We start from the raw sequence: 26,672 nt of genomic DNA on the forward strand, positions 1-26,672 counted from the left end.
CAACGTGTGTTAATCGCTCAGTCATGTCTGACTCTGCGACCCCATGGACTATAGCCCTCCAGACTCCTCTGTTCATGGAATTCTCCAAGCAAGAATACTGCAAAGGGTTGCCACTCCCTTCTCCAGGGGATCTTCCCAACCCAGGGATTGAACCCAGGTCTCCTGCACTGCAGGTGTTTTCTTTATTGTCTGAGCCACCAGGGAAGCCCTAAGAGCAAGGGCCATTCTTTTTTTTTTTTTTGGGGGGGGGTGGTGGGTTGCGCAGCACAGCATGTGGGATCTCAGTTCCCCAACCAGGGATCTGACCTGCACCCCCTGCATTGGAACCGTAGATTCTTAACCACTGGGCTACCAGGGAAGTCCAGGGGCCCAGCCTTGTCTGCCTCCTGTCTCTCCTTCAGCCTGGGAGAGCACCCAACCCACAGCAGATGCTGAACTTGACAAACACTTACAGAGAGAGTGAGCAAGCAAGTGCAGTGGGGCGAGGGTGTGACCACAGGCACACACGTGAGCAAAAAGAGCAGAACACACAAAACCTCTTTGCGTTTCACCCTCGCAGTCCCAGGATGGGCCTGAGTGGGTTCTGGGGGGACCTGAGGCTCTCACAAGGGCTCCCCATTCCCCCTTCCTCACACCAGTGAAGACAGCCCAGGAAAGGCAAGTAGATGTGCCTGAGGCTGCTGTCAGGAGGGGGCTGTGGAGGAAAATGCCCTGTCCTCTCACACTCTGTCAACACACCAAGTCTTCTAGTCCAAGTGTCAATTGAATAATCTTTCCCTGGGCTGGTCTGGGCAGCTGTCGGCCACCATACGGAACATCGCATCTAAGCAGAAATGCCTTCCAGGTCCCAGACAATTTATATCCTAACTCAGCTTCAGATTGTAGAGACCTCTGACCCTCCCCGACTTGGAGCGTGAGCCGTCAGTCCTAATGGCAGCTGCGTCATATGCAGACGGGCAATCTATACATATCTGTACAGAGACCAAAACACAAACGTCACCACCAGGTGACTCTCTGGAGACAGGCACAGATGCAGACCAAAACACCCTGACGACATCACTGCTTGAATTTTTTGATCCTCTGATGATTGCCAGCTCAAACTCAGTGATAAACATCTATAGACTAAGGGGACCCCTAGACGTCCAGGTGTCAGAGTGGTAAAGAATCTGCCTGCCGATGCTGGAGATGTGGGTTTGATCCCTGGGTGAGGAAGATCCCTTGGAGGAGGGCATGGCAACCCCCTCCAGTATTCTTGCCTGGAGAATCCCATGGACAGAGGAACCTGGTGGGCTACCGTCCAAAGGGCCGCACAGAGTCAGACACGATGGAGTGAGCACTCAATGGGACCTTGGCTCTGAGATGGAAACAGAGAAAACTGCAGAGATGTGATCATCCACCTACTCCACATCCATGCCTGAACTCATCCCGCTTTGTGCTGTTAGAGCTGAGTAATATTCCACGGTAAATGTGTACCACAATCTCTGTATCCATTCAGCTGTCAATGTGCTGTTAGGTAGAGTGTCCAAAGTGGCAGTTAAAAAGCAGCAGTTAAAAGGCAGACAGAAAAAAAAAAAAAAAAAGGCAGACAGAGAAGTTTAAAAGCCCATGAAAAACAGAACAAAGGGAATACCTACAGCCAGGAGCTTCAGCAGGAAAACACGCCCAACACGCCCCCTTCCCTAGTTGGTCTCGGATATAAGCCCTGTTTGACACGGGCAACACAAATCAGACATGGAGGACTGTTTTGGGGAGGGAACAAGGACATAAAAGAAAAACTTACAATAGGGCGGCTCCACTCCTACGGGGTCAGCCCGCTCTCACATCTTGGGAGTGCATTTTGTGATGCCCCTTGTTTAATAAATCCTGCCTGAGTAAGCCTTCCAGTCTGTCGTTTTAACTCTTGTACTACGACAAGACAAAGGACCAAGCACGGAACCACACGTGACAGGGCCATCTTCTGGTGCCACAGGGACCATGGACCAAGTGTGACTTCCTGCTCCACGGCCCCAGCTCCCTCTCCCGACTCGGTCACCACTTCTGCTCACCGGCCATTATGATGGGGGAAATCCTGATAAGCTCACAGTCAGGACTGAGCAGGAGCTGCCCTTCCCCACCCAAGGACATCTGTGTCTTCTTAAGAACAACACCCAAAACCTTTGTATTTTGAATGAAAGGAGATAGACTAGGGTTTGATTCCTGGCAGCAGTTACTTACTAGCTGCTGCTGCTGCTAAGTCGCTTCAGTCGTGTCCGACTCTGTGCGACCCCATAGACAGCAGCCCACCAGGCTCCCCTGTCCCTGGGATTCTCCAGGCAAGAACACTGGAGTGGGCTGCCATTTCCTTCTCCAATGCATGAAGTGAAAAGTGAAAGAGAAGTCGCTCAGTCGTGTCCGACTCTTAGCAACCCCATGGACTGCAGCCTACCAGGCTCCTCTGTCTGTGGGATTTTCCAGGCAAGAGTACTGGAGGCGGTGCCATTGCCTTCTCCGTACTTACTAGCTAGATGACCTTAAACAAACTAATTAGTCTCTGTGGTTCACAGCTTCTCCATCTGTTAAGGAGGAAAATAACTCCCACCCTCCACCTTGGCTGTTGTGTGGACAGAACAAAGGGTGTAGCACCGTGACCAGCACAGGGCGTGCTCTCCTGGTAAAGTCTCCCTCGTTCCCTTCCCCTCAGTTTAAAGTACTTGTTGTTCAATCGCCCAGTCGTGTCCGACTCTTTTCGACCCCATGGACTGCAGCACACCAGGGTTCCCTGTCCTTTACATCTCCTGGAGTTTGCTGAAACTCATGTCCATTGAGTCGGTGATGCCATCCAACCATCTCATCCTCTGTTGTCCCCTTCTCTTCTCGCCTTCAATCTTTCCCAGCATCAGGGTCTTTTCCATTGAGTCAGCTCTTCCCATCAGGTGGCCAAAGTATTACTTTCCAGTAACATTTTGGAATCACTGGTCAGCCAATCCCACCGGGTTCCTCAGAGAGCTCCCCCACTCCCCATCACTCCTGGAGCTTCAGTAAGGATGGAGGAGACAGACACACTGCCCAGCCAAGATACTTACAACTTTTTCACCAGTAACACGGCCTTGGTGGTAAGGGATGGAGGGCTCCGAGGACTCCACTCACAATTCACTCTACTGAGGGGGCTCTTCTGGATGCAGGAGATCTGGGGCTTCTCCGGGGGAACTGGAAGGAGAGAATAGAGGCTGAGGAGGCAGCACACTTCACCTCCTTTCTGGGCTCACCTCACTTCTGAGGGAGCGCTCAGCTCAGCCCTGCCACCCCACCCTGCCCTGGTGCCAGCCTTCACGACAGCCAACAGCCATGAACAGATCTTACTGGGCTGGGAAATTAAAGGACACCAAAGTCCTCGTGTCAGGCTGGGAGGTGGGCAAGTGAGGGGAGACACCTGGGAGGCTAGCTTGCCTAAAGGGGAGCACAGTTGACAGAAAAAGAAGTTGGGGCTTTGGAGTTACACTGGTTGTGTGGGCAAGTCCCAATCTCCCTTCAGTTTTCTACCATAAAATTAAATGATTGAAAAATGATCATAATAACACTGCTTTCTCTCACTGGGACATTGGGAGGACGATACAAGACACCAAGAAAGAAAGTCCCGCAGCACAGGGCCTAGCACACTGGGTGTCTGACTCCAGGTGTCTTATGAGATACGCGCGAGCTAGGAACCTGCTAATTCTAACGATGAGAATAGTTCATTCAAGAGCTTACTATGTGCCAGAGTTTTTAACACCATATGTGTGCACGCACACACACTCATTTAAAAATAAACCTGAACTAGGTTAATAAAATGAACCTTATTTTACCAACAAAGGAACTGAGGAGCAGAGAAGTTAAGCTGTGAAGGAGGAGGATTCAAACCCAGGCTCCTTGTCCCCGGACCCTCAACCCCTAAGCACCCAGCAAGACCAGAGAGACGGCATCTCCTTCAACCAGCCACCCCCACCCAGCTGGAAGCTCGGCCAGCCTCACTGGCAGGCGTCACTGGGCTTTTCCCCGAAATGCTTGGGCCAAGGAAATGACAGGAATTTAAAGGGTCAAGTGGGGAATCTCTCCCTGGAACACGCAGAGCCATGCTGGGAGCTCTGAGGACGCCACTCACCATCCACCACCAAGCGCACGCTCCCAGCTGGGTGGTCTTCCCAGTAGCATGAATAGTTTCCGGAGTCGCTGAGCTGCACGGACTGCAAAAGCAGCCGCCTTCCCACGCCAGCCGGTCTGCCGTGGTGCGAGCCTGTCATCTGATCCCTGAGCACCCAGTGAACTGTGGCATTGTCCTCTGGTCCCCCACCTGGGCAGGTCAGGGTGACATTGGCCCCTGGCACGCTGGTCAGCACATCGCTCGCCACCTCTGCCAGGGGAGAAGACACTGGGTGAGGCCACAGGAACCCGAGCAAGGGGCCTCATTTCCAATTTGGGGAGCCACAGAAGGTTCCGGTGCTAAACATCTGGCCCAGGCCACCATCACCCCTTCCTGGGTTATAGGAACAGCCTCCCAGCCCCCACCTTGGCCATCTCCACCCAGTTGCTCCCCTAAGCCTTCCAAAGAGGCTATCTGGTCACCCCGCTCATTGATTGGCAGCCCCTTCAAGGGCCTGCCATCATCCACAGGAGGAAGTCCAAGTTTAGGGGCCGGCCCACAGGGCTTTCCACCACCTGCCCCCTGCTGGCCTCTGAACCCTCACCTAGCCCACTCAGCCTTAGAAGGGATGGAGCCCCTCCCCACAGGCTCCTGAGCTCTGCTCACACTCACCGCCCCCCCACCCCGACCCCCATGCCACCTCCTCCTGTTGCTCATCTCAGCCTATATGTCGCTTCCCCACAGGCCTTCCCTCAGCTGCATTAGGCCCCCATTCTGCCTCCCTCACCACATGACCTCTCACATGCTGTCTTTTAATTACCAATGTTATATCCATCTTTACTTTGGGACTCCAAGTGCCACAAGCGTAGATACTCTGTTTTGTTCTCTGCTATATTTTAGTGCCTAGATTGTTGCCTGGAACCCAGCAGTGGCCCACTGAGCACTTGATGCATGTATAAACGAATGTAAGAATGAAGGCCGGAACCCAGTGGGATGCATGAGTACACCTGAAGTCTCAGAATCCCGGGGTCTCCGTGGTAAGTGGCCCATTTTACAGACAGTAACCAAGGCACCAAAGAATCAGGAGACTAGTCCAAGATCACCGATAACTTAGCGACACAGCTGAGATGCAAACCAGGTCTTCCAGCTCTGTTCAGCGCTCCCTCCACCTCCACCTTTCTATCAGACCATTTAGGGCAATGCTATGTTTATTCTAGAGACAACATTGGAAAGTAAACGAAAAGAAATGCACTCCCTTGAAAAATATCATGAGTGCTATTCAAGGCAAGGATATTAGAGATTAAAGGAACAACCAAATTTTTTTTTCAAGTATAGGTTAAGGGGTTTCTCTGTGGCTCAGACAGTAAAGAATCCACTTGCAATTCAGGAGACCCTGGTTGGATCCCTGGGTCTGGAAGATCCCCTGGCAACCCAAGGGAATGGCAACCCACTCCAGTATTCTTGCCTGGGGAATCCCATGGACAGAGGAGCCTGGTGGATTACAGTCCATGGGATCATAAAGAGTCAGACACGACTGAGCGACTAACACTTTCATAGGTTAAAGAGATTCACAGCATCTAAGATTTAAATTAGTCTAACCAGCTAAGGAAACTTAAGCCAGGGAAAACGGCAAGTTTTCATGTTAAGCACACTCGGTCCTTCTAAGCAAACGTGTGGTCGTGTATTAGCAAACAGAAGCAATTTCTGGTCAAAGATTTCAAAAAAGCCCAGCAACAGTGTCTCCCCAGCCTGCAAAGCTCTCTTGTTTAGGAGGCACTCTTAATCTCTCTCCTTCCTCCGGCCAAGGCAGCTGTCAGAGAGGAGGGACTAAGGTTAACTGACTTCCAAGAGAACGACACTCCCAAAGCCAGCTGGGCTGGCTGTCTAGACAGACCCCGGGCACAGCCGAGCAGCCAGGGACATGGCCATAAAAGGGACAGTGACTGGGGATTTCCCTGGTGGTCTCATGGCTAAGACTGCACACCCACTGGAGGGAAACCGAGCTTAATCCCTGGTCAAGGTACTAGATCCTACAAGAGTTTGCAAGCCACAGCTGAAGATCCTGTGTGCCACAGCTAAGACCTGGCACAGTCAAATGAATAAACAAATGTGGGGGAAAGGTGGAGGGGATAGCAACGGCTTCTCTCTGGGTATACAGACATCCTTCAAGCTTCCTTCTTACCTTATCACTTGGACCCGAGATCCCAACGGTGGCACCCTCTGCCCCAAGACTGGCAGATAAGGGACACATCCAAGGACAGGATAGCAGCCTATCACCTACGGTTTCTTTCTCTTCACCACCAGAGCCTTGGACTTTGGGTGAGAAAAATGGTTGCATCTCAGCATGCAGCCGAGCAAGTGGGGGCAGGTTCCTTACACCCTCTGCCTCACCTTCCCCAACTACGGGGCGAATGACCAACATCCAACGAACATTTGAAGAGGCCCCCAGAGCCAGGCACCAGTGAAAGGGATGCAGTTGGGCAGCAGAGAGACCCTGCCCTCAAGGATAAGACACGTAAGATGAATTCACTCCTGGAGAACTGGGACAGAGAATCCAGGGCTCCCCTGACCATCCCAGTCCCTAGAAGACCAAGTCCAGTGACTGAGGGTACCTCCATGTCCACAGGGCTTAAAAAAGGTATAAGAAGCCCTAAGTACTCCTTTCACACATAATCTTTAGTAGTATATTTTTAGCATTTCAAATATCATTTTTAAATGTGGTCTATGATATTGAACGCATGCAAATTTATATGTGTAATGTACAAGAAAGTTACGAAGCATGAAACACCCCTGAGCTCCTGCCAACCAAACCACTAGCAGTCATTGGCTCTGAAGTTCCTTCTGTGCTTCTGAATTCCCCAGTCTCCCTGCTCATCCAGTGTTACATTTGGGGCATATCGTTCTCTCACTTTTACTTTTTAAAATGTGTTTTTATTTATTTTTGGCTACACTGGGTCTTCGTTGCTTTGTGAGCGCTTTCTCTGGTTGCAGTGAGTGGGGGCTACTCTTCACTTTGGTGCACGGGCTTCTCATCGCAGTGGCCTCTCTCGTCGCAGAGCACAGGCTCTAGAGCGCAGGCTTAGTGGTGGTGGCACGCAGGCTTAGTTGCTCCTCAGCAGGTGGGATCTTCCCAGACCAATGATCAAACCCCCATCCTCTGCATTGGTAGCTGGGTTCTTATCCACTTCCCACCACCAGGGAAGTCCACTCCCTCTCTTTAAAAAATAGGTTCAGATTCGCTATTCATGGACCCCTAAATTGTTCTCAACTTTGTATGATATTTGAAATGTATAGAGATTGTAGATAGTCTTCTGTGACATGCTTCTGTCATTCCTTACGTTTCCATGATTCGTGCAGCTACCGTTATTTGTTTTCACTGCTGTGTAATATTCCATTGGACAACGATCGCATTCTCCTGCTGAGGGAGGTTTTAGGTCATTTCCAGGGTTCTGCTGTACTAAAGAGTGTGCTATCAAATTTCTCCAATGTGGCTCTTGGCGCATTTGCCCAAGAATTTCCCTGAGTGCAACTGCCGGTCCCAGTGTGTGTGTATATGTCACACATGTCCTTCTCCTTCATGACCGACACATGGTCCAAACCACTTGAATCTGGTGTGCACCTGATGGAGGTTATGGCCAGCCACGTCCAGTCCACATATTGAATTCCATCTGTGCCTGAATGAGCTTTAAAAGACCCATCAACACTTGGAATCACTATATCAATGCTCTCACTTCTCCATTTTCTACTTGATAAAGCAGCTAAAGGACATAAGCTAACATGGATGTCAAGTTCATGAAAATATTACCAACACTGTAGGAACAACAATGGAAACACTGTCAGGAATTCCCCGGTGGTTCGGTGGTTAGGACTTTGCACTCCCACTGCACGGGGCGCAGGTTCAATCCCTGGTCCAGGAACTAAGATCTCACCAGCCTCTTGGTGCAGCCAAAAACAAACAAACAAAAAAAGATGGAGACGCTGTCGAAATAGAACAGTCTTCTGGTGGGTGGCCCCGCTGTGCTGTGCTTACAACATCCCTCATGAGCTGATGAGCAGAAATTGAAATTCACAAGGAACCAACACACAATAGACTTTCAAAAGTGCTCGGAAGTCCAAGCAAGGGTCAAGGGCCATGGCAGGATGAGCGTGCCCTGGTGCTCTCCACATGGCGCCGTCTTTAACTATATATAGGTCTCCATCCCCGATCATGAACACTCATCAGAGAACTCAGTACATGCTCGACAAATGTTCAACATAGGGCGCCAAGGAGGTCCCCACAGGGTCAGGTTCTCCAGTGAAAACTTCCAAGAGCCCCTGTCACACAGGACACGGGGGTCCATGTGGTATTCCTCATGTTGTGCAGGGGGCAGGCCCTATACTACAGACCGAAGTGCCAGCTTGTCACACCCAGGAGATGCTGAGGAAGAAAAGCAGGAGCCTAGAACCAGAAGGGGCTCTCTTTTCTGCTTCTGCCTTTGCCAGCTCCAAGAAATACGTTTCTCTGGTCACTTCCCTTACCCCCAGTTCAGATGGAAGCTCTTAACACGGTCAGTGACCAGCTTGAACAATAGCAGGGGCTGTTCTGTTCCTGAATTCACGAACAATGGCCAGAGTATCTGGGCAGCTCAGAGAAATCACAAATAAAAAGACTTTTTTTTCTCTTCTACTAAAGCAGAGCTTGTGGAGCGACATAATGGTCACTTCCTCTGCCAAGGAACTTGAGTAATGGTTTTCTGAATCTTTAAAACTGAGTCACTATTCTTTTTTAATGGGGAATGATTAATTATAAACACCCATTGGCAAGTATTGCCTGTCCCTGCCCTTCTTCAAAAAATATATATTTCTTCTCGAACCTGTGAACAGCACTGTGTTAACTACGCTTTTGAAAGCATTCTGTGCTCGATCATCACAATCAAATACTCAGAGAGCAAAGACCACAAGCAAATATACTTGCTACTGTCAGAGTGGGCAGTGCTGCCTCTCCCCACCCTCCCACCCCTCTGCCTCCTGACCCAAATCTCTGAGTCAGTGCCTGTGACACTTGCAGGGCTGCGTGGGAGCCCCTGGGCATCTCTCTCTCCCTCTCTTTTTTTTTTTGGCCACACTTCAAGGCTTGTAGGATCTCAGTTCCTCAACCAGGGATTGAACCCGGGCCAAGGCAGTGAAAGTCCGGAATCCTAACCACTAGGCAACCAGGAAACCCCCTCCTGAGCATCTCTTTGAAAAGGAAGAGGTGATATTCACAGAATGCCCTCCTGGTACTTTCACTCACCTCCCCCAAAGGATGGGATGAGAGGCAATTTCTTCCTCTTTCTTTAATCTTTCTGCTTTTTTTCAATTTTCTGTAAGTTGTGTGTATTATTCTTATAATGAACACACACACACACACATATATATATTTAAAACACAGAAGCTACATAGCCTGGATCTGTCCAAGAATTTATACCTAAAGAGGGTGGAAGTAGAGCAGAGTGCAGGGAACAGGGGTGGGGTGAGAGTGGATTTTTCAGGACAAGCAGCTTCTGAGAGCACGATCCAGGCCAGAGGGTGTACACACCCCGCCCTCGCAGCTCTGCCCTCCAACCCTTGCGGCTCTGCGTTCTGTCACTCTTGCCACACGCTACATGCTTAGCCCTCAGCCGTGCTGGCCTCATCCCCTAGTGGATACAAGGTCACTATCCCTCCCCACGTGCCCTGTTTGCCTGCTCCCTGGAGTCTGCCAGGGCCCCTCCCTGAGGGGGAAGAGCCAAAGGAAGAGACACAGCGGGGAACAGTGAGGAGGGAGTCCCAGGTAAATTGGAGCTCCCAAGAGCATCCCTTCCTGTTCCCCACAGATGTGTCCCAGACATCCTCACGCCCTCACTTTGAGCGGTAAGGGCCGGGTTGGGAGAGTGGGGAGGGAGGGGTTGGCCCTGCACACTCTGACATTCAGCACAGCACGAAATTTAACATCTGCCCTTGAGCAACTGCTCAGACATTTGAGCCAGGGTTGCAAGCCAATGCCTGTCCCCTCCTTAAGAATTTAAGAATTTTTTTTTTTCTGTGCCCCATCAAGTGAAAAGCCAGAAATCCTAATCCCATAGAGAGAACTGACAGTTAGTGAACACTTACTATGCACTGACATTCTTCTCCACAAAACCCCATGGAGAACTCAAAACTGCCTATAACGCAGACCACTCTAAGATAAATGTCCCCAACATATTGAGGGAGCCAAGAGCAGGGGCTAAAACATTCTTAAAGGGAGGCACCAAAGGAAGAGAGATTTGAGACACAAGTGGGAGTTTGATAAATGGAGCTACAGGGAATTTATTGTTGTTATTCAGTCACTAAGTCATGTCTACTCTTTGCCACACCATGGACTGCAGCATGCCAGGCTCCTCTGTCCTCCACTAGCTCCTGGAGTTCACTCAAATTCATGTCCACTGGTCAGTGGTGCTATCTAACCATCTCATCCTCTGTCACCCGCTTCTCCTGTCCTCAGTCTTTCCCAGCATCAGGGTCTTTGTCTAATGAGTTGACTCCAAAGAACTGGAGCTTCAGCATCAGTCCTTCCAATGAATATTCAGCATTGATTTCCTTTAGGATTGACTGGCTACAGGGAATGGCATTCTATACAGAGCGAACAGCATGGAAAGGCGTTGAGAAGTAAGACCTTAGGGAGAGCAGGTATCTGATGTCCTCCAAGGGGATCAGAGCTGACTCTGCAGACAGAGCTATGTGCAGGCTCCACGCCCACCACCTCCAACCCCAGCCTCCAGGACTGAAGCCAACAGTGCCGCCTGGCATAGGGGAAGCAGCCCTATGTTATCAGAAGACCAAGTGCTATTCCTGGTCTTGCCACCTGGACTTGCAATGAGCCTTGGGCCTGTCACAGCCCCTGGTGGAGCCCTACTCACCTTCTCTGTGAGATGAGGATTCAGATCACAATCTGGAGCTCCTTGCTGTCCCGCCCTCCCTGTTCCTGCCATCTAGCATCTTATCACTCTGAATCACTAGCTCACAAAGGGCAGGAAGCATGTCTATGTCTGTTTATCTCAGACAATAGCCCAGCTTGAAAATACAATTAATCTGTGGATTTATGACTCTAAGAGTCTATGACGTTTGGAGAAGGAAGATGGCCAGAGCATCCCAATGCTGTCAGACAAATGCACCTCCCTTATCCCTCAAGAGCCCCAGGGAGGAAAATTCCCTCAACCTCCTTCACCTCTCATTCCCTAGGGGGAAGAGAGTTTAGATCCTAGTAACCTCTGAAAACCAAACCCACATCTCTCCTGGCCCAGTGCTCATGCAATCCCACTCCCTGGGGCCCCCCACCACGGCCGACAGCTCTCAAGCCTGGGAACTTCGCAGTACAGCCCTGGGAAGTGGGCTCTTCCCCATCCAGGACCTGAGGTTGGATGCCAGAAACCCAGACAGCTTTGTTGTTTTTCTACTTCTACCCTTCTTCAAGTAAACTCACAAATGTCAATAACCAGAGAAAAACACGCACACGGAGACACATATTTCTCAACTCCTTTGCAGCCTGTTGTTGCTCCTGCCAGCAAAAACAAGTTCAGCTTCCTGGCCCCATTTATGTAAGCCATGGAGCCGCTGCCAGTGCCACTGCCGCTGACACAACTTAGCTCATGCCTGCTAATCCCACCGCCCTGGTTTCTGAGCAGGGACAGTTCTCCCAGCTGTCGGCCGGCCGGCTGGCAGCATAGAACAGCCTCCAGCCTCTGGGGCTGCAGGGACACAGGATCTCAGAAGGGGTCACAGAGGAACCGTGGGGACCCTGTTAGCAGGCAAGACCTTGATCTGGAAAGAGGTGCCTGCTGAGAAGTCTCCAGGAGGAAAAAAAACATGGGGACCTAATGTCCAAAGAGAAACAGAAGCAGGATCTGGTCCCATGGGGCCTAGAACAAGTCCCTGATGTGCTCTATCCCGTCCCTGCATCCCCCACCAGCTAAGGACTGAAACCCATGTCCTGACTTCCCGAGTAATAATAACCGTAACACTTAGCACCACCTACAGCGCTTAGCACGTGCCAAGCTGCCAGGCACTTTACCTAAGAGCCCTACCCTCCTAACATACCTTGCTGAGGAGGAGGCTGGTCCCTACTTCCGTGGAAGTTCAGAGACATTGAGGAACTGACCCGAATGCACACAACCAGTGAGGGAGGGAGCCTGCAATTGGTTCCAGGTGGGTCTGACCATAGCCTCCCCCACCACTCCCTGGGGGTCCAGGTGCCTCCCTGTGCTCCAGCCCTGCCCCCCTTCTCTGGGCTGCCCATTACCCTGCATCTCCCCCCTCCCAATTTCTTCTCCTCCTCTCTGCCTTCCCCAGGTGTTTCTGACCATCACAGAGGTTCCAGGAAGACAGCCCTGGGGTTGAGCCCTGGGGCTGAGAGTTCTTGGGGGGTGGTGGCTGGGAGAGGAGTGAGCCTGCCCCCACACAGCCCTGCCACATTAGTAGGCCCACAGGGTCTCTCACCAGAAGCCAGGGCCCAAGCAGCAGCATGCCTGTGACGATTTATAGTTTTAAAGTGTCCCCCCAGACCCCTAATCTCACGCTCTTACCAGATCACCCACTCACTTTCTAAAACTCCCCAGAATGCCCTCCCCTGCCACGTAGGGCCATGTGGCCCCAGCCACCCCTTTCCCACAGACCCCTCCTCAGATTGCTGACTCCTGCCCTCCTCCCCCCTCTAATGTGTTTGTACTTCTGTACCTGCTTGTATTTGTCTTGTATTTGGCAGAGTCAGTATTTACCTTGGCACGGTCTTGCCCTCTATCTGCACCACAGACCCTACATCTACTGATTGGAGAGAGGGCCTGGGAGGCTCCTCTGGACCATAAGAAGGCAACGATGGCTGCTGACTCAGAGACCAGCGCGTGTGACCAGCTCCTCAGGAGAAAAACATTTAATTCTCCCCTGGCAGCATCACAAATAACCAGCTGGCCCCAGGCCCAGAAGGCCTGACCTAGGTCACTTCTCAGAGATTATAAGCTAATTAGAGGAAAAGATATCAAAGGAGAGCAAACAATCTAACTTCCCTCCCCCACCAAACCCCAAGAAGCAGATTGAAAAAAGAATAAAGGCAAGACTCAGTAAGCCATGAAGAAGGGCATGTGGCTGCAGGTCCAGAAAGGGGCTGGGCTGGGGCTACAGCCACAGAGCGGGTGCTGAGCAGAGGGTCACTCTTCTAGGGCTGTAAAGACCATTAAAGATTATTTAGTCAACCTGCCCATTGTTATAGATGACGGCAACCAGTGCCCAGAAGTCACACAGCCAGTGTGTGGTGTAGCCAGAACTGAAAGCCTGGCTCGTTATTGCCCCACGTCCTTCCCAGGAGTACAGCAGCAAGGGTCCTGTCATCATGCCTCTGAACAAGGCAGTCTAATCAGGAGCCTGGCCCCCTTCAGGGTCTTTTATTATGTGTTTGTCGAAGCAGAGGGTGGATGGGGTGCAGCACACACCTGATACCTATTCCCCCACCCCCATCCCAAGCCACATCCACCACCACCCCTCCCACCACCTGCCCCAGCTTCCACTCCTCCACCCCTTTAGATATGAGGAAGCAAAGCTAAAGATTTGAGAAGTCACAAAATGGAGGTGTGGTAGAGAGTGACTAGAAGGGACACAGGAGGGCCTGCTGGGGCTGGCCATACGGCTGGCTGGTGGTCATGTGGCTATGCTCAATTTGTGAAAATTCACTGGGCTCTTAGACTTATGCTGAGCACACTTTTCCGCATGCATGCTATACTGAGGTGCTCATTTTATAAAGCCCCAAAGTCCTCCTGCCATTCCTCCCCTCACCCCCACTGCCATGAGCACAGCACACACAAGCACACTCTGGTCCAGCTTCGTGTCACCATGAAGCAGGCAGCTCAGAATGGAAGAACAGGAGTGTCTACCCTTAGTGAAACTGGGAAACCCAGACTCCAGCTTTTCTGCCCTCAGCCTGTTCCTCTCATAAATAAACCTCACCAGGCCTACCAGGTTTTGAGCTAGGGAGACTCAGCATTATAAATATGTCAATGCTCCCTAAGTTAGCTCTAAATTTTACTTCGTCCTAATAAAAACACCAACAGGACTTTTTGTTTGTTTGTTTTTTCTTGGAACTAGGGAAGCTGATTCTAGAGTTCAAACTGAAAAGCAAACAAGCAAAGATAGCCCAGACAATTTTGAAAAAGCAGAGAACTAAGAGGAAGATTAGCCCTACAAGACTCTAAAGCATACTATAAAGCTACAGTGATGAGAACAGCATGGCACTGGCACATGAGTAGATGGACAAAACTACAGAGGAGACTAGAAAGTTCAGAAATAATAGTAACCACAAAAAGCTTAGTCTGCACTACTGAACTGTGCCCTTCAAAATGGCTCAGATGATAAATGTTATGCAATGTGTATCTTACCACAATTATTTTAAAATAGCTTATTTGAATGTTGGCTATATACAGGTGCTATTCTAAGTATGCACATGGATGACCTACTTTGATCTTCTCAACAGCTTATCTTACAGGAGGCTGGTTACATAACTAACTAGGAGTCAGCCTAGACACAAACCCAGGCGATTAGGCCTCAGAATTTTTGAACTACTCAGTCTCTATCAGGCAGTATAAACCCAATAATATACAGTAATTTGGTAGATTTTAAAGGTGACTTTTTAAAATCAATGAGGGAAAAATGGATTATTCAACAAACTACAAAAAAGGACATCAGGTAACAACCAAGAGTCAAAAAGTTAGAGCCAGACCTCACTATATGATAAATTTAAATGGATCAAACATTTAAATATTAAAATTATTACAAGTACCAGAAAAAAAAAAAAGAATCTTTTTTACACACCCCCCTCCAAAAGAATCTTTTAAAACAGTTTTGGCATAGAGAAGATCTTATTAAGCATGATACAACATTTAAAAGTCATAAAATAAGTTGATAAACTCAACTACAATTTTTTAAAAATATGCATGGCAAAAACTAACCCCCACCAAAAAGACAAATGACAAACTAGAGAAAAGTCTTCAAAACTCATATCATAGAGGACTAAATTCTTTAATATATTAAGAGCTCCTGTAAAGAAGAAAAAGACCAACAACCCAATTCTTTTTTTTAACGAGCAATGAATATGAACAGGAAGCTCATAGAAACAGGCTATGCAAATATCTGTTAAGTAAGCAAAAACCTGCATAACCGCACTCAGATAAGATAAATGAAAATTAACTCCACATAGACACCATATCAGGTTGATTACAAGTTTTCATCAGAGGTGTGGAGACAGGCATTCTCTCACTGCTACCGGGAGTAGGAATTGGTGAAGCTTTCACTCTCACTCAAAAGCACAAACACACATGGCCTTCAACCCACAGATTCACCTTCGAGGAATTCATGCTGCCCATGTTCTTTCACTTAGGCAACATGCTGGACATGCAAGCTTACTCCCCGAAGCACGATCTGTAATGCCTAAGCCAGGAAACAAGCCCAGAGACGATGTCCATCAAAAGGAAACTGGCTAACGAAATTCGGTGTGTCCATATAATGAAATACAAAAAAAAAATTAAAGAGGAAGTTCTTTAGGGACTTCCCTGGCAGTCCAGTGGCTAAGACTCCATGCTCCCAATACATGGGGCCTGGGTTTGATCCCTGGTGAGGTAACTACATCCCATATGCGGCAGATAGTCCATTCTGCAACTAGAGATTCCTCATGCCACTAGGAAGATCGAAGATCTTGTGTGCCATAACTAAAGATGTGGTGCAGCCAAATAAATAAATAAAAATAAATTTAAAAAAAATTAAAATAAAGAGGAAGTTCTTTATTTATAAAAATAAATGAACTTTTTCCTAGTCCATTGTCTAAAGTAGTTAAGAGGATTCAGACACACCCAAGTTCCAACCCTTGGACAATCACTTACTACTTGTATGACCTTGGGCTAGCTTCTCAACCTCCTTAGGCCTCACTTTTCCCATCTCAAAAATGGAAATAATAATAATGTGTGTGTGTGTGTGTGTGTGTGTATCTGTTAGTCACTCAGTCGCATCTGATTCTTTGCGACCCCATGGACTGTAGCCTGCCAAGCTCCTCTGTCCATGGAATTCTCCAGGCAAGAATACTGGAGAGGGTAGCCATTCTCCAAGGGATCTTCCCTACCCAGAGACCGAACCTGGGTCTCCTGCATTGCAGGCAGATTCCTTATTGTCTGAGCCACTAGGGAAGCCCAATAATAATTATTTCTAAAGGTTGTTGTGAGAGTTGTATTAGATAACTAATGTTAAAAACTTAGCACTATTCTCAGAACATACCTAATCTCTCAAAAAACATGAGCAATTATTATTCCCACTGCAATGGTGGGTCTTTCTCCTTTTCTATGAGAAAGTCTTCACACTATAGCCTCTCCCATCAAAATAGGCTCTTCAGATCAGTAACAGCAATCAAGCACCTGATTTTGTTTGTTTCGGCCTCAAGAAGTGTTGCTCTATCTGTCTGAGCTTGGAGTGACTTGGCTCAAGGTTGGCTGATTTGGTAAGTGGGCAGTGTAGAGACAGGCCTGAACTGCCTGCCACCTGAGATGTTTTCTCTCTCTCTGCTCTCCCAGCTGCCTTGCTTAGAGATACAGAAAGCTCATTTGCAGGGACATGTGGTTATAAAACATTTCCCTGACCCAAAGTGGTATGAATGTATACCAGGGAGGAGGGGGTTACACTGCAACGGCCTAAACATACACAGGCCCTTAAGTGTTCTTCTTGAAAGTACTGAAGAAGGACACTTCCTGGGGCGAAATCAGAGCTGTCTCTGCCACATCAGTGTGTATGGAGCTGCTAAGTCTCTGAGAATACCGAGAAGAGAAACTGTGACCTTGATGCCTCCGAGCTTTGGGAAGGGTGGGAGTTGTGGGCGACACGCGATACAGTGGAAAGAGCAGGTTCAGCGCAAGGTCCGTCATTTCCTTGCTGTGCCATCCTGAGTGAGTTTCTTAACCTCTCTGAGCCTTGGTTTCCTTTCGCCTACTCAAGGACACTGCCTCAGCAATTCTCTGTCAATTTTTGGTCTCTACTAGATTATGTTCATCAGCATACAAACAGGCTGAGATTTCAGTCATCTTTTTAAAAATTCCTTTCATGACCCCACGTCTCTAGCCAACGCACACTCCATTTCTTTACTCCTCTTTACAGCTAAAATCCTCAGAGGAGTGGCCTCCACTTGCTGGCTCCTGTTTCTCTCCTCCTGTTCTCTTTCTAGTCCACTCCTGTCAGCCTTAGGCCTCCACCATTTTGCCCAAATGCCTCACATCAAGTCAAGGTCACCAGCGGCCTGAGGGTAGCTATATCCCCTGGTCAGGCTGTCTTCTTGCTCTCTCAGCGTCTGACACCACTACACCGTTCCCAGCTCTTGACGCACTGTCCTAGCTGCGTTTTCAGGACAACTCTTCTGGTTCCCCTCCTGCTTCCCCGGCCTCATCTTCTCAGTCTCCTCCTCCTCTTCCAGGTCGGAGCGCCCCATGGCTCAGCCCAGGACCTCTTCGCTTCTCCATCTACATTCTCACCCTCTGTGATCTCAGCCATGCTCAAGACTTGACATAACCTCTGTCATCAGCCAACTCCCAAATTTATACCTCAAACTCAGTCTGCATCCCCAAACTCTGGACTCCTATACCCAGCTCCTCAGCATCTTCTCTCCATTGTCTAAAAGACAGTTCAGTTTCAACCCGTCTAAAACCAAGTTTCTGATCCCCCCCACCCTCTGAGAAAACCTGCGGTCCAACAGCCCACCCTCTCTATGCCAGGCACCAAGACCCCTCTCACACACAGCTGCTGTGAAGAGGAAGTGAGATCATAGATGCAGAGAGCTTAGCACAGTTCGGTGTACAGTCAGGATCCAGGATGGTGACAGCTGCTGTAACCATAGGGTAGAGAGGCAAGACTAGAGGCAGGGAAGTTGGGAGGCAGAGGGAAGCTAAACAAAGGCACTGGGAGATAGCCTGGCTGGAAGTCAGGCCAAACTCAGGACCGTGCCAGAAAGTCCCCAACTTTACCAGAGACTTTGGACCTTTTTGGATCTCAAGTGCAGAAGAGAGTAAAGCACACAGATGACCCCAAAGAAACTCCCCAGGGCTTCACCAAACAGTCTGAGGGTTAAAAGTCTCTTTTTTTGCTATCTCACAATTCCAGTCCTCAAGGACTCTCTTCCAAAGACATAACACCTCAGTGACAATTAAGGACAGGACATCTAGAACCTCCCTGTCCACCTGGAGTCTAAAGAGCTGATGACCAAGGCTTGGCTTCCCCAGAGACAAACCCAAACTTCACCAGGGCAAGGGGCATCCAAGTGTCCCACCAGAGCCCTCTGCTCCAGAACTCAACAGGCCCTCAGGTAGGACCAGATTGTTAAAGAGGAGGCAGGAATTTGCTTGCACAAGTTGGAAGTTTAAGGAATCCCTCAATATTTTTAGATTTCCTCAGACTTTCATTCCAACATCATCTTCTTGGTGAGAACTTCTCCAGCTTCCCCTCAAAAAGATCAGTTCCACATCCTTCTTGATTTGAACAAATGGTTCCTATCTCCAACCCCTGCTTTGTTTTTCCTCCTTGTGTGTGTGTGTGTGTGTGTGTGTGTGTACGCACACGCACGCGCATGCTTAGTTACTCAGTGTATTTGACTCTGTGCAACCCATGGACTGTGTGTGGCCCACCAGGCTCCTCTGCCCATGGGATTCTCCAGGCAAGAATACTGGAGTGGGTTGCCATGCCCTCCTAAAGGGGATCTTTCTGACCAAGGAATCAAATCTGTGTCTCTTGCATTGCAGGCATATTCTTTACCATCTGAGCCACCAGGGAATCCTTTTCCTCCTTAGCACTAGTCATTATCATACTATATACTTAATTTACATCCCTAATAGAAAGAAGCCCCAATGAGCCCAGGGATTTTGTCTGTTTGGCTCACTGCTGTATCCACAGCTCTTAGAATAGTGCCTGGAACATCAGAGGAGCTCAAAATGTTTTTTTCAGATAAATACATTATTGGCTGCATGTATTTAAGCACTCGCTCTGTGTTAGAGATCTCGCTATGTGCTCTGAGTAGTACCTTACTTAGCACATTTCATCTTCATAACCACCCTGTGAGGTAGTATATTATTTCTATTTTCCAGATGAGGACAGCAAGTCTCTGAGATGGTAAAAATCCCTTGCTGAAGCTCACATCATTCTCCATGGCAGGGCTGGGCAGAGATCAGTCTGGCTCCAAAACCTTAACCATTAACTGTTCAAGATGAGCTGTGTTCATGTGGAAAGAAGGTCCAGAGAGGGATAAAAAGCAACAGAAAATCTCTGGAAGAAACTGTTTAGCACTCAAGACCAAGCGCTGTCCTGTAGAACTTTCTGCGATGATCAAAATGCTCTATACTTTTGCTGTCCAATATGGTAGCCAAGTGTGACTAGTGTAACAAAAGAACTACATTTTAAGTGTGATTTTTTTAATTAATTCAAATTTTTCAAGCAGCCCTACTTAGTAAGTGGCTACCATATTAGAGAGAACAGATCTAGATCTTTAAGCCTCACCTGGAAAACCCCAGATTTAGTAATAGGAATGCTCTGGCTCACTGGGTGGGCTGGTAGCAGGCAAGGCTGGTGGGATAGGAGAACCAGAAGGGAAGTGAAGGAAAGTGAGCAACTGGACCAGCCATGTGTAATCCTTCCAAACACCCTGTAAGGGGAGGATTTGTTAACCCAGTCCACAGGCCAAGATGCAGAGGGTCAGAGATGTGATGTGCAGTGAGGATCCACAGGCCTGCTCCTCAGGATCTTGGTCCACCCCGCTCCAACAACTTGGTCCTTGAGTAGCAGGCACCAAGCAGGACAGGACAGAGGGTTTCCTCAGTCCCTCCTAGGGATTCACCCTTGATCATCTTAAGCTCCTTTTAGGGCAGACTTTAGGTGGTGACTGTATAGTCCATGGGGTCACAAAGAGTCAGACACGACTGAGCAACTTTCACTTCACTTCACTGAGTGGCTGATTCCAGGGCTTCACAGGATTCATAACTGTTTTCGGCAGTGAGTAAACAAGTAAAAACAAGTGAAAGTGTTCATTGCTCAGTTGTGTCGACTTTTTGAGATCCCAGGGACTGTAGTCCGCCAGACTACTCTGTCTATGGGATTCTCCAGGCAAGAATACAGGATTGGTTAGCCATTCCCTTCTCCAGGGGATCTTCCCAACCCAGGAATCAAACTTGGATCTCCCGCATTGCAGGCAGATTCTTTACCATCTGAGCCAGAGTCAACAAGAGGCGGGCTTCCCAGGAGGCTCTGTCGGTAAAGAATCCGCCTGCAGTGTGGGAGACACAGGTTTGATCCCTGGGTTGGGAAGATCCCCTGGAGGAGGGCATGGCAACCCACTCCCATATTCTTGCCTGGAGAATCCCCGTGGACCAGAGGAGCCTGGCAGGCTACAGTCCATGGGGTCGCAAAGAGCCAGACACAACTGAGCGACTACGCACGCACAGCACAGCAAGAGGTGGAGCTAAAGCGGGAGGGATTTCTGGCAACTAGAAGCTAGAAGTGCAGAAGGCCTTCCTGCAGTTCTCCATCGCCCCGTTTAGCCAGTCATCCTCAAATCTGTGAATCACAAGTGGTATTTGTTGAAAAGGACATTTCCTGAGCCTTACTTCCAAATATTTCTCTTCAGTAAATCTGGGGCAGGGGCCAAGGATCAGCATTCTTGTCAAGTACCCACCCCCCACTCCCAGGGCACCCAAGCAGGAACACACACACACACACACACACACACACACACACCAACTTTTATTCAAATAGACCCAGAATGAGTCTTTTGAGAAATATTGATTTAAGGTGAGACTAGGAACTAAAGAGCCTCTTGATGAAAGTGAAAAAGGAGAGTGAAAAATTTGGCTTAAAACTCAACATACAGAAAACTAAGATCATGGCATCTGGTCCTATCACTTCATGGCAAATAGATGGGGAAACAATGGAAACAGTGACAGACTTTATTTTGGAGGGCTCCAAAATCACTGCAGATGGTGACTGCAGCCATGAAATTAAAAGACGCTTACTCCTTGGAAGGAAAGTTATGACCAACCTAGACAGCATATTAAAAAGTAGAGACATTACTTTGCCGACAAAGGTCTGTCTAGTCAAAGCTATGGTTTTTCCAGTAGTCATGTATGGATGTGAGAGTTGGAGTAAAAAGAAAGCTGAGCGCCAAAGAATTGATGCTTTCAAACTGTGGTGTTGGAGAAGGCTCTTAAGAGTCCCTTGGACTGCAAGGAGATCAAACCAGTCAATCCTAAAGGAAATCAGTCCTGAATAGTCATTGAAAGGACTGATGCTGAAGCTGAAACTCCAATACTTTGGCCAACTGATGCGAAGAACTGACTCACTGGAAAAGACCCTGATGCTGGGAAAGATTGAAGGCAGGAGGAGAAGGGTTGGATGGTATCACCAACTCGATGGACATGAGTTTGAGTAAGCTCAGGGAGTTGGTGATGGGCAGGGAAGCCTGGCGTGCTACAGACCATGGGGCCACAAAGAATCCGACACGCCTGAGTGGTTGAACTGAACTGACTAAGGAACGCAGGTAGGCACTGGAACTGAAAGAGGTTGCCCTGAAGGGAAGTTTAGAGGTTAAGATAGGACTTTGAGATTTAAAGGTGTAGGTGTTTGTTTTGTGCACCGTCTTGCAATACAGAAGGCGAGAGGAACCTCAGTCACAGATGTCCAGGCTTTCCACACCTGACACCTACGTCCCAACTAGTCCAGGCCCCTAGACAGCAGTTCACTTGCGAAGCCCTGCCAGCGCTCGGATGTGTGGGCAGCAGCTGATCCCAAGGAAAACACGCCTCTTGGCTATAAGGGCCCACAGCCAGGAGAGTCAGTGGATTTCCCCTCTAAACCAACTCCAGCCTCTGCTACCCAGCTCGGCCCCTCACTTCTCCAAAGCAAGATATCTCACAGTCATTTGCTCCATGCTTCCTGTACAATGTCTTTATTTTTGCTCTCAAGTTTGTGGGTTGAGATCTGTGTGGGTGTGGGAGGGGAGCTGGGTATTTTCTACTTCTCTGCATGTTCCTTCTGAACTGGGAGGGCTTTCACTTCCTCCCCAAACTCTCAGTTCTGCCTTTTACAAGGCTATCCAAGCCTTGAGACCACTTCGCCGGACCAACCTGAGCACCAGGAAAATGGAGAACTGACTGCAACCGCCTGCCCTTGCAGTGCTTTATAGCCACTTAGGAGAAAAAGGAAGCAGCAGCTACAGCAGTAACCTCCCTGGGGCAGGTGCCCTGGGGTATGGTGTGAGTAGCAACAGAGGCAGGCAGGGAAGGCTTGCTCCCTCCTGGGTGTCCCAGGCCTCAACCCTGCCTTCCCTCTCTCTGATAGAACACCGGGCAAACCCAGGCCTCCCCTTCCCTTGGCCTCTTCTGGCCAGCACTTGGTCAGCCAGGGGTGATGGCCAGGTTGTCCCCCAGACACCCCCAGCTCTGCTTGCCGGGCTAGTTCTCCATTTAGAAGTCTTGGGGATCTACCACATCGGAGCACAGTGCCTTGGAGGGGTGGGCCTCCACCAAGCTGTCCTGACAACTTCCCGGCCCAACCTCTCTAAATGATGGCCTCCTCTCTGGAACAAAGTATTACTCAGATCCAGCAGAGAATGTGTGTAAAGCACAGGAGGCCTTCCACAGCCGCTTTTACCGGCTGGGGTTATAAACATGTGCTGTGAAAAGGAATCCCTTTTCTTTCCTCCTTGAAGCACAAAAATCACAACCATTCAGAAGGCGAAGGGAGCTGCAGGCACACCAGCCCCTGGTTCTCTCCAGCAGGGAAGGATGATTGAAGGTGTTCACCCAGGGCAGGGGCACAGTGCGATCTAGCAGTGAAAGCCAGAGTCACCGGCCCCCAGCCATCTATTCCCAGAAGCCTCCGGCTGTCCCCTTGGTTTTCCACTGTGGCCTCAAAGAAGCCTTCAGACCCTAAAACAAATCTCTGGAGAAACAGTTGCCAGGGTCCTCCAGAAGAAAGACGTGCTGCAGGGCATGCTGCCAGAGCCCAGAGAGGATTCGGCTAGAGGCACATTACAGTTCACAGGAGCAACAAGTGCCCTGTGCCCTGGGCCTCACCCCTCCTTCTCTCGTCTGAAAGTGGAGTCCAGTGTGTGCCAGTCTCAAGACGTCTCAATCCCCTGGCCAAACCTCCTTACTTGGCTTAAATTCCCAGATCTGAGGCACAGGGCTTGCTAGAGCCGGTGTCTGCCTAAGCAAGTGCGGGCAGTGAACAGCCGGAAGGTCCTGATTCAGCGCCCATGATGTCACTCCCTTCACAGTCAGGGCACTGTCATTCACACATCAACCCGGGGTCCGAGGGAAGAGCCAGGCGGGATGTCTTCTCCAAAAGCTGAGGGGCAAACGCGGCGCTGGTATAAAGGACGCCCGGGACAGGAATTCCACTCCGCTAGGGCATCTCCTTTTAAAGTAACCCAGGACGCAGTTGTGTAAGGACTCTTGGGGGCACTGGCAAGGAGACCCGAGGATCGGGTTTCTGAGAATACACCACGTCCTGTACGCGGATCGCAGAGAGCTTACCGGAGGCAGAGAAGTCACCGGGAGAGCGCGCCGGGCCGAAGCGGCAGGACGCAGCAAGGGGGCGCGCGAGCTAGCGCCCGCGGGGGGACAGCTTGGGGAGCCCGGGGCCGCACCTTGTGCCGCGGGGACCCCAGCTAGCCCCGAACATGGGGAGCCATCACTGCCCCCTGCCTCCCTCCGCCGCCCAGCGTCTACCGCAGCAACCTCGGTTCCTCCACCCGCCAGCTGCCCCAGCCCTCCGGAAGCGCCCGAAGCCCTTACCCAGCGCGGGGCAGCCCTTCAAGACCAGCGCCGTCCCGGACGCGGCGAGGAGGGCGGTCAGCAGCGCGCAGCGGACGGCCAGCATGCTTCCTCCTCGCCTAATGCCCCATGTTCCCAGAGAGACAGGAGGGCGGGCGGGCGGGCGGGCCGGGAGCCGACGGCTGGGGCGGGGCGGCGGGCGGGCTCACGCCCGGAGGGCAGCCCCCATCCCCGGGGGGCCCGCGCTCCGCACGCACGGCGAGTCCCCGAGCCCTGCGCCGCTCTCGGCTCGGGTCCCTCTGGCCGTGCTCAGTGTCAGTGCGACTTCCCACTTGCACATGACTCAGAACCGCGGACGGTCCCGGCAAGGCAGGAAAACATTTGAGGAACTCGCCCTGGAGCTGTCTCTCGGCTGTCCCAGGGTGCTGTTACGAAAGTCGAGGAGGATGGCGCAACAGCCCCGCGCACCGGCCGAGCGGAGGGGGTGGCTTCCTGCCGCAGCGCCGCACCTGAACCTCCAGGGCAGGAGCTCCGAACCCCGCGGGGGCGAGCTCGGCCGGGGACCCTCCCCCTACTTCTGTTGATCAGAGCAGGGGAATTAGACACCACTGGCTCGGTTTTGATTTTTGGTTTCGGACCAGGATTACTCTGTGAAAGGAGCACCTGGAGAGCCCTGGAGGAGGCGATGTGCCTCTTACAGTTACAGTAAAGCAGTGCTTGGCAGCCCTTTCTGTCCCTCTGAACCACCTGGGAGCCCTTAAAACCATCCGTGTCTGATTCCCACACCCAGAGATTCTGATTTAATACATCTGGGCTGAGGCATCAGGAGACTCACTGCAGTAAAGGTACATTCTTTCCCCGTGCCTGTCTGTCCCCCGCAGTACCGGCAAGGAAAAGGTTTGGGCTTGGAAGGGGATTGAGACCTGGGTTCCCGTCCAGACCTCCACCTACTGTGTCTGTGACTACAATTCCCTTGAGTTTCTGTTTCCTCATCTGTCAGATATAAGGGTCTGTTTTGTCGGTATATAACTAATTGTCGGTATAGTTATGAAGACACTGTGGCTGTGAAGATCTATACACCTGACACAGGGTCCAGGCCAGAGGTGTCAAAACGTGCGTGTCCGCCCTCCCAGTTTGACAGACAGAAACTGGTACTCGGCTTTTCAGAAGCAACCACAAACACCTCTTGAAAGAGCCCACCAAGGTTCCCCAAGGAGCCTGAAGCTGACAGGGTGGCCTCACAGCCGAGTTTGGAGGGAATGAAAAGTGCTGAAATAAGGTCTAGGCTGAAGAGTCTCTGGCTGGGCAACTGCTAATTAGAATGTGCTTTTCCATTAGGCCTTTAGGCAGATCCGAACCAGGATCCAGGTTCCTGGGATAACATAATGGGTGCAGCCTGATGGAAGCCCCCATGGATGGGACTGAAGAAACACAGCTTCTGAAATGCAGCCCTCAGACCCAGGGGCCTCTGTGTTTCTCTTTGGGAACCGCCCATCAGCTGTGCCTGGAAGGACCAGAGGCTTGCCCTGACCCAGCGCTGACCTGATAGAAGCTAGTTGGGAGGACTTGCTTTGGCCACACCCACAGAAGGGAAAAAGGCATGTTGAAAGCTAAATTTTTTTACCACAAGCTCTCTCTCCTGATATTTACTTATTAAAAAAAAAAAAAATACTTCTCTTTTAAAATTTATTTGATTGTGTCAAGTCTTGGTTGCAGCATGGGGATCCAGTTCCCTGACCAGGGATGAACCCAGGCCCCCTGCATTGAGAATGCAGAGTCTTAGCCACTGGACCACCAGGCAAGTCCCTCTCCTGATATTTAAAATAAGGTTGCAAGGAGCAGTTCCCACTATGGTTGCCCCCTTCCCTCCTCTTTGTGGCAGACCCGAAAAAAAATCAAAGGGGACTGAAACCAGAAGGTTTCAGAAAGCCCTCTGTGTTAAAGCCCAAGAATGGGTGTGTCAGACCCCACCTAGATTCTGCATCAAAGTGGGCCGCCCTGTCTAATTCACCAGCTGGAGCCTGTGTTCTGGAGTCAGATCAAGTCCCCATCTCAGTTCTGCCATTTGCTCACTGTGTGACTAAGGGCAGGCTACTTAACCTCTCAGAGCCTCTGTTTCCTGATTTGTATGATGAGAGCAACAATAAAATAAAGATCGGGCCTATCTTTATCTTCTCAGCCTCATTTTCTGCATCTCCAAGCTTGAATATAGTTCTGTCTCTACAGTGTTATGTATGCTTTCTCACCTCCACACCTTTGTTCAATCTATACTTTCTGCCAGAAATTCTCCTGGAGAACTGAAATATCGCCTGCCATATCAGTAAACAAAGGATGTTACAGCCATCAAGAATCACCCTGCCAACCGAATGATGAACGCTAAGGGAACTCAGGTTGGAGACAAATGGGTTGCCCACTGCCAAGTCCATACAACAGTCAGCTAGATGCAGCCACCCCACAACTGGTACTCCCGGAGGAGACTCAGGATGAGAAAGCACAGGATACTGGCCCCAGGTAGCTGAGGCATATAGCAAAGCAATGATTGCAGTGAGGCCAGGCTCTTACGTCGTCCCTTAACTTGAGGTATCTAGTTTCTTTTAACAGTAATCTTTGGATGTTCTGACGACGCAGTCTTTTGTTACAAAAACACCTGTATATCCTGCTTTCCCTCTTGCTTCTTTGGAGCAATCTCTCAGATTTATGTGAGATGCTGTCTTGAAGTCCTGAGAATGTCCACCGAATAAAATACAACTCTCGACTTTTAGGTTGTGCTT

The 26,672-nt window shown here is 50.0% G+C and overlaps 1 protein-coding gene across 3 annotated transcripts in view; it reads right to left on the reverse strand.

The window, feature by feature from the left end:
• The window catches only part of IL6R (interleukin 6 receptor), a 54,991-nt gene extending 30,617 nt beyond the window's left edge, over window positions 1–24,374 (reverse strand). Inside the window, exons 1-3 of one of the 3 annotated variants that reach the window (XR_009734164.1) lie at window positions 23,923–24,374; window positions 4,118–4,366; window positions 3,063–3,186 (exon numbers count right to left, since the gene is read on the reverse strand). Coding sequence is in view for 2 of the 3 variants with exons in the window: in XM_061404747.1 (XP_061260731.1) it covers window positions 3,063–3,186; window positions 4,118–4,366; window positions 23,923–24,007 (458 nt within the window). In the remaining variant the exon portion in view is untranslated. Of the gene's footprint in view, window positions 1–3,062; window positions 3,187–4,117; window positions 4,367–23,661; window positions 23,849–23,922 lie in introns of those variants that run through there. The other 2 variants (XM_061404747.1, XM_061404748.1) reach the window with 2 other exon arrangements.
• Window positions 24,375–26,672: the final 2,298 nt, after the last annotated feature.

Source organism: Bos javanicus, chromosome 3 (assembly GCF_032452875.1).
Source record: "Bos javanicus breed banteng chromosome 3, ARS-OSU_banteng_1.0, whole genome shotgun sequence".
Classification (NCBI taxonomy): Eukaryota; Metazoa; Chordata; class Mammalia; order Artiodactyla; family Bovidae; genus Bos; species Bos javanicus.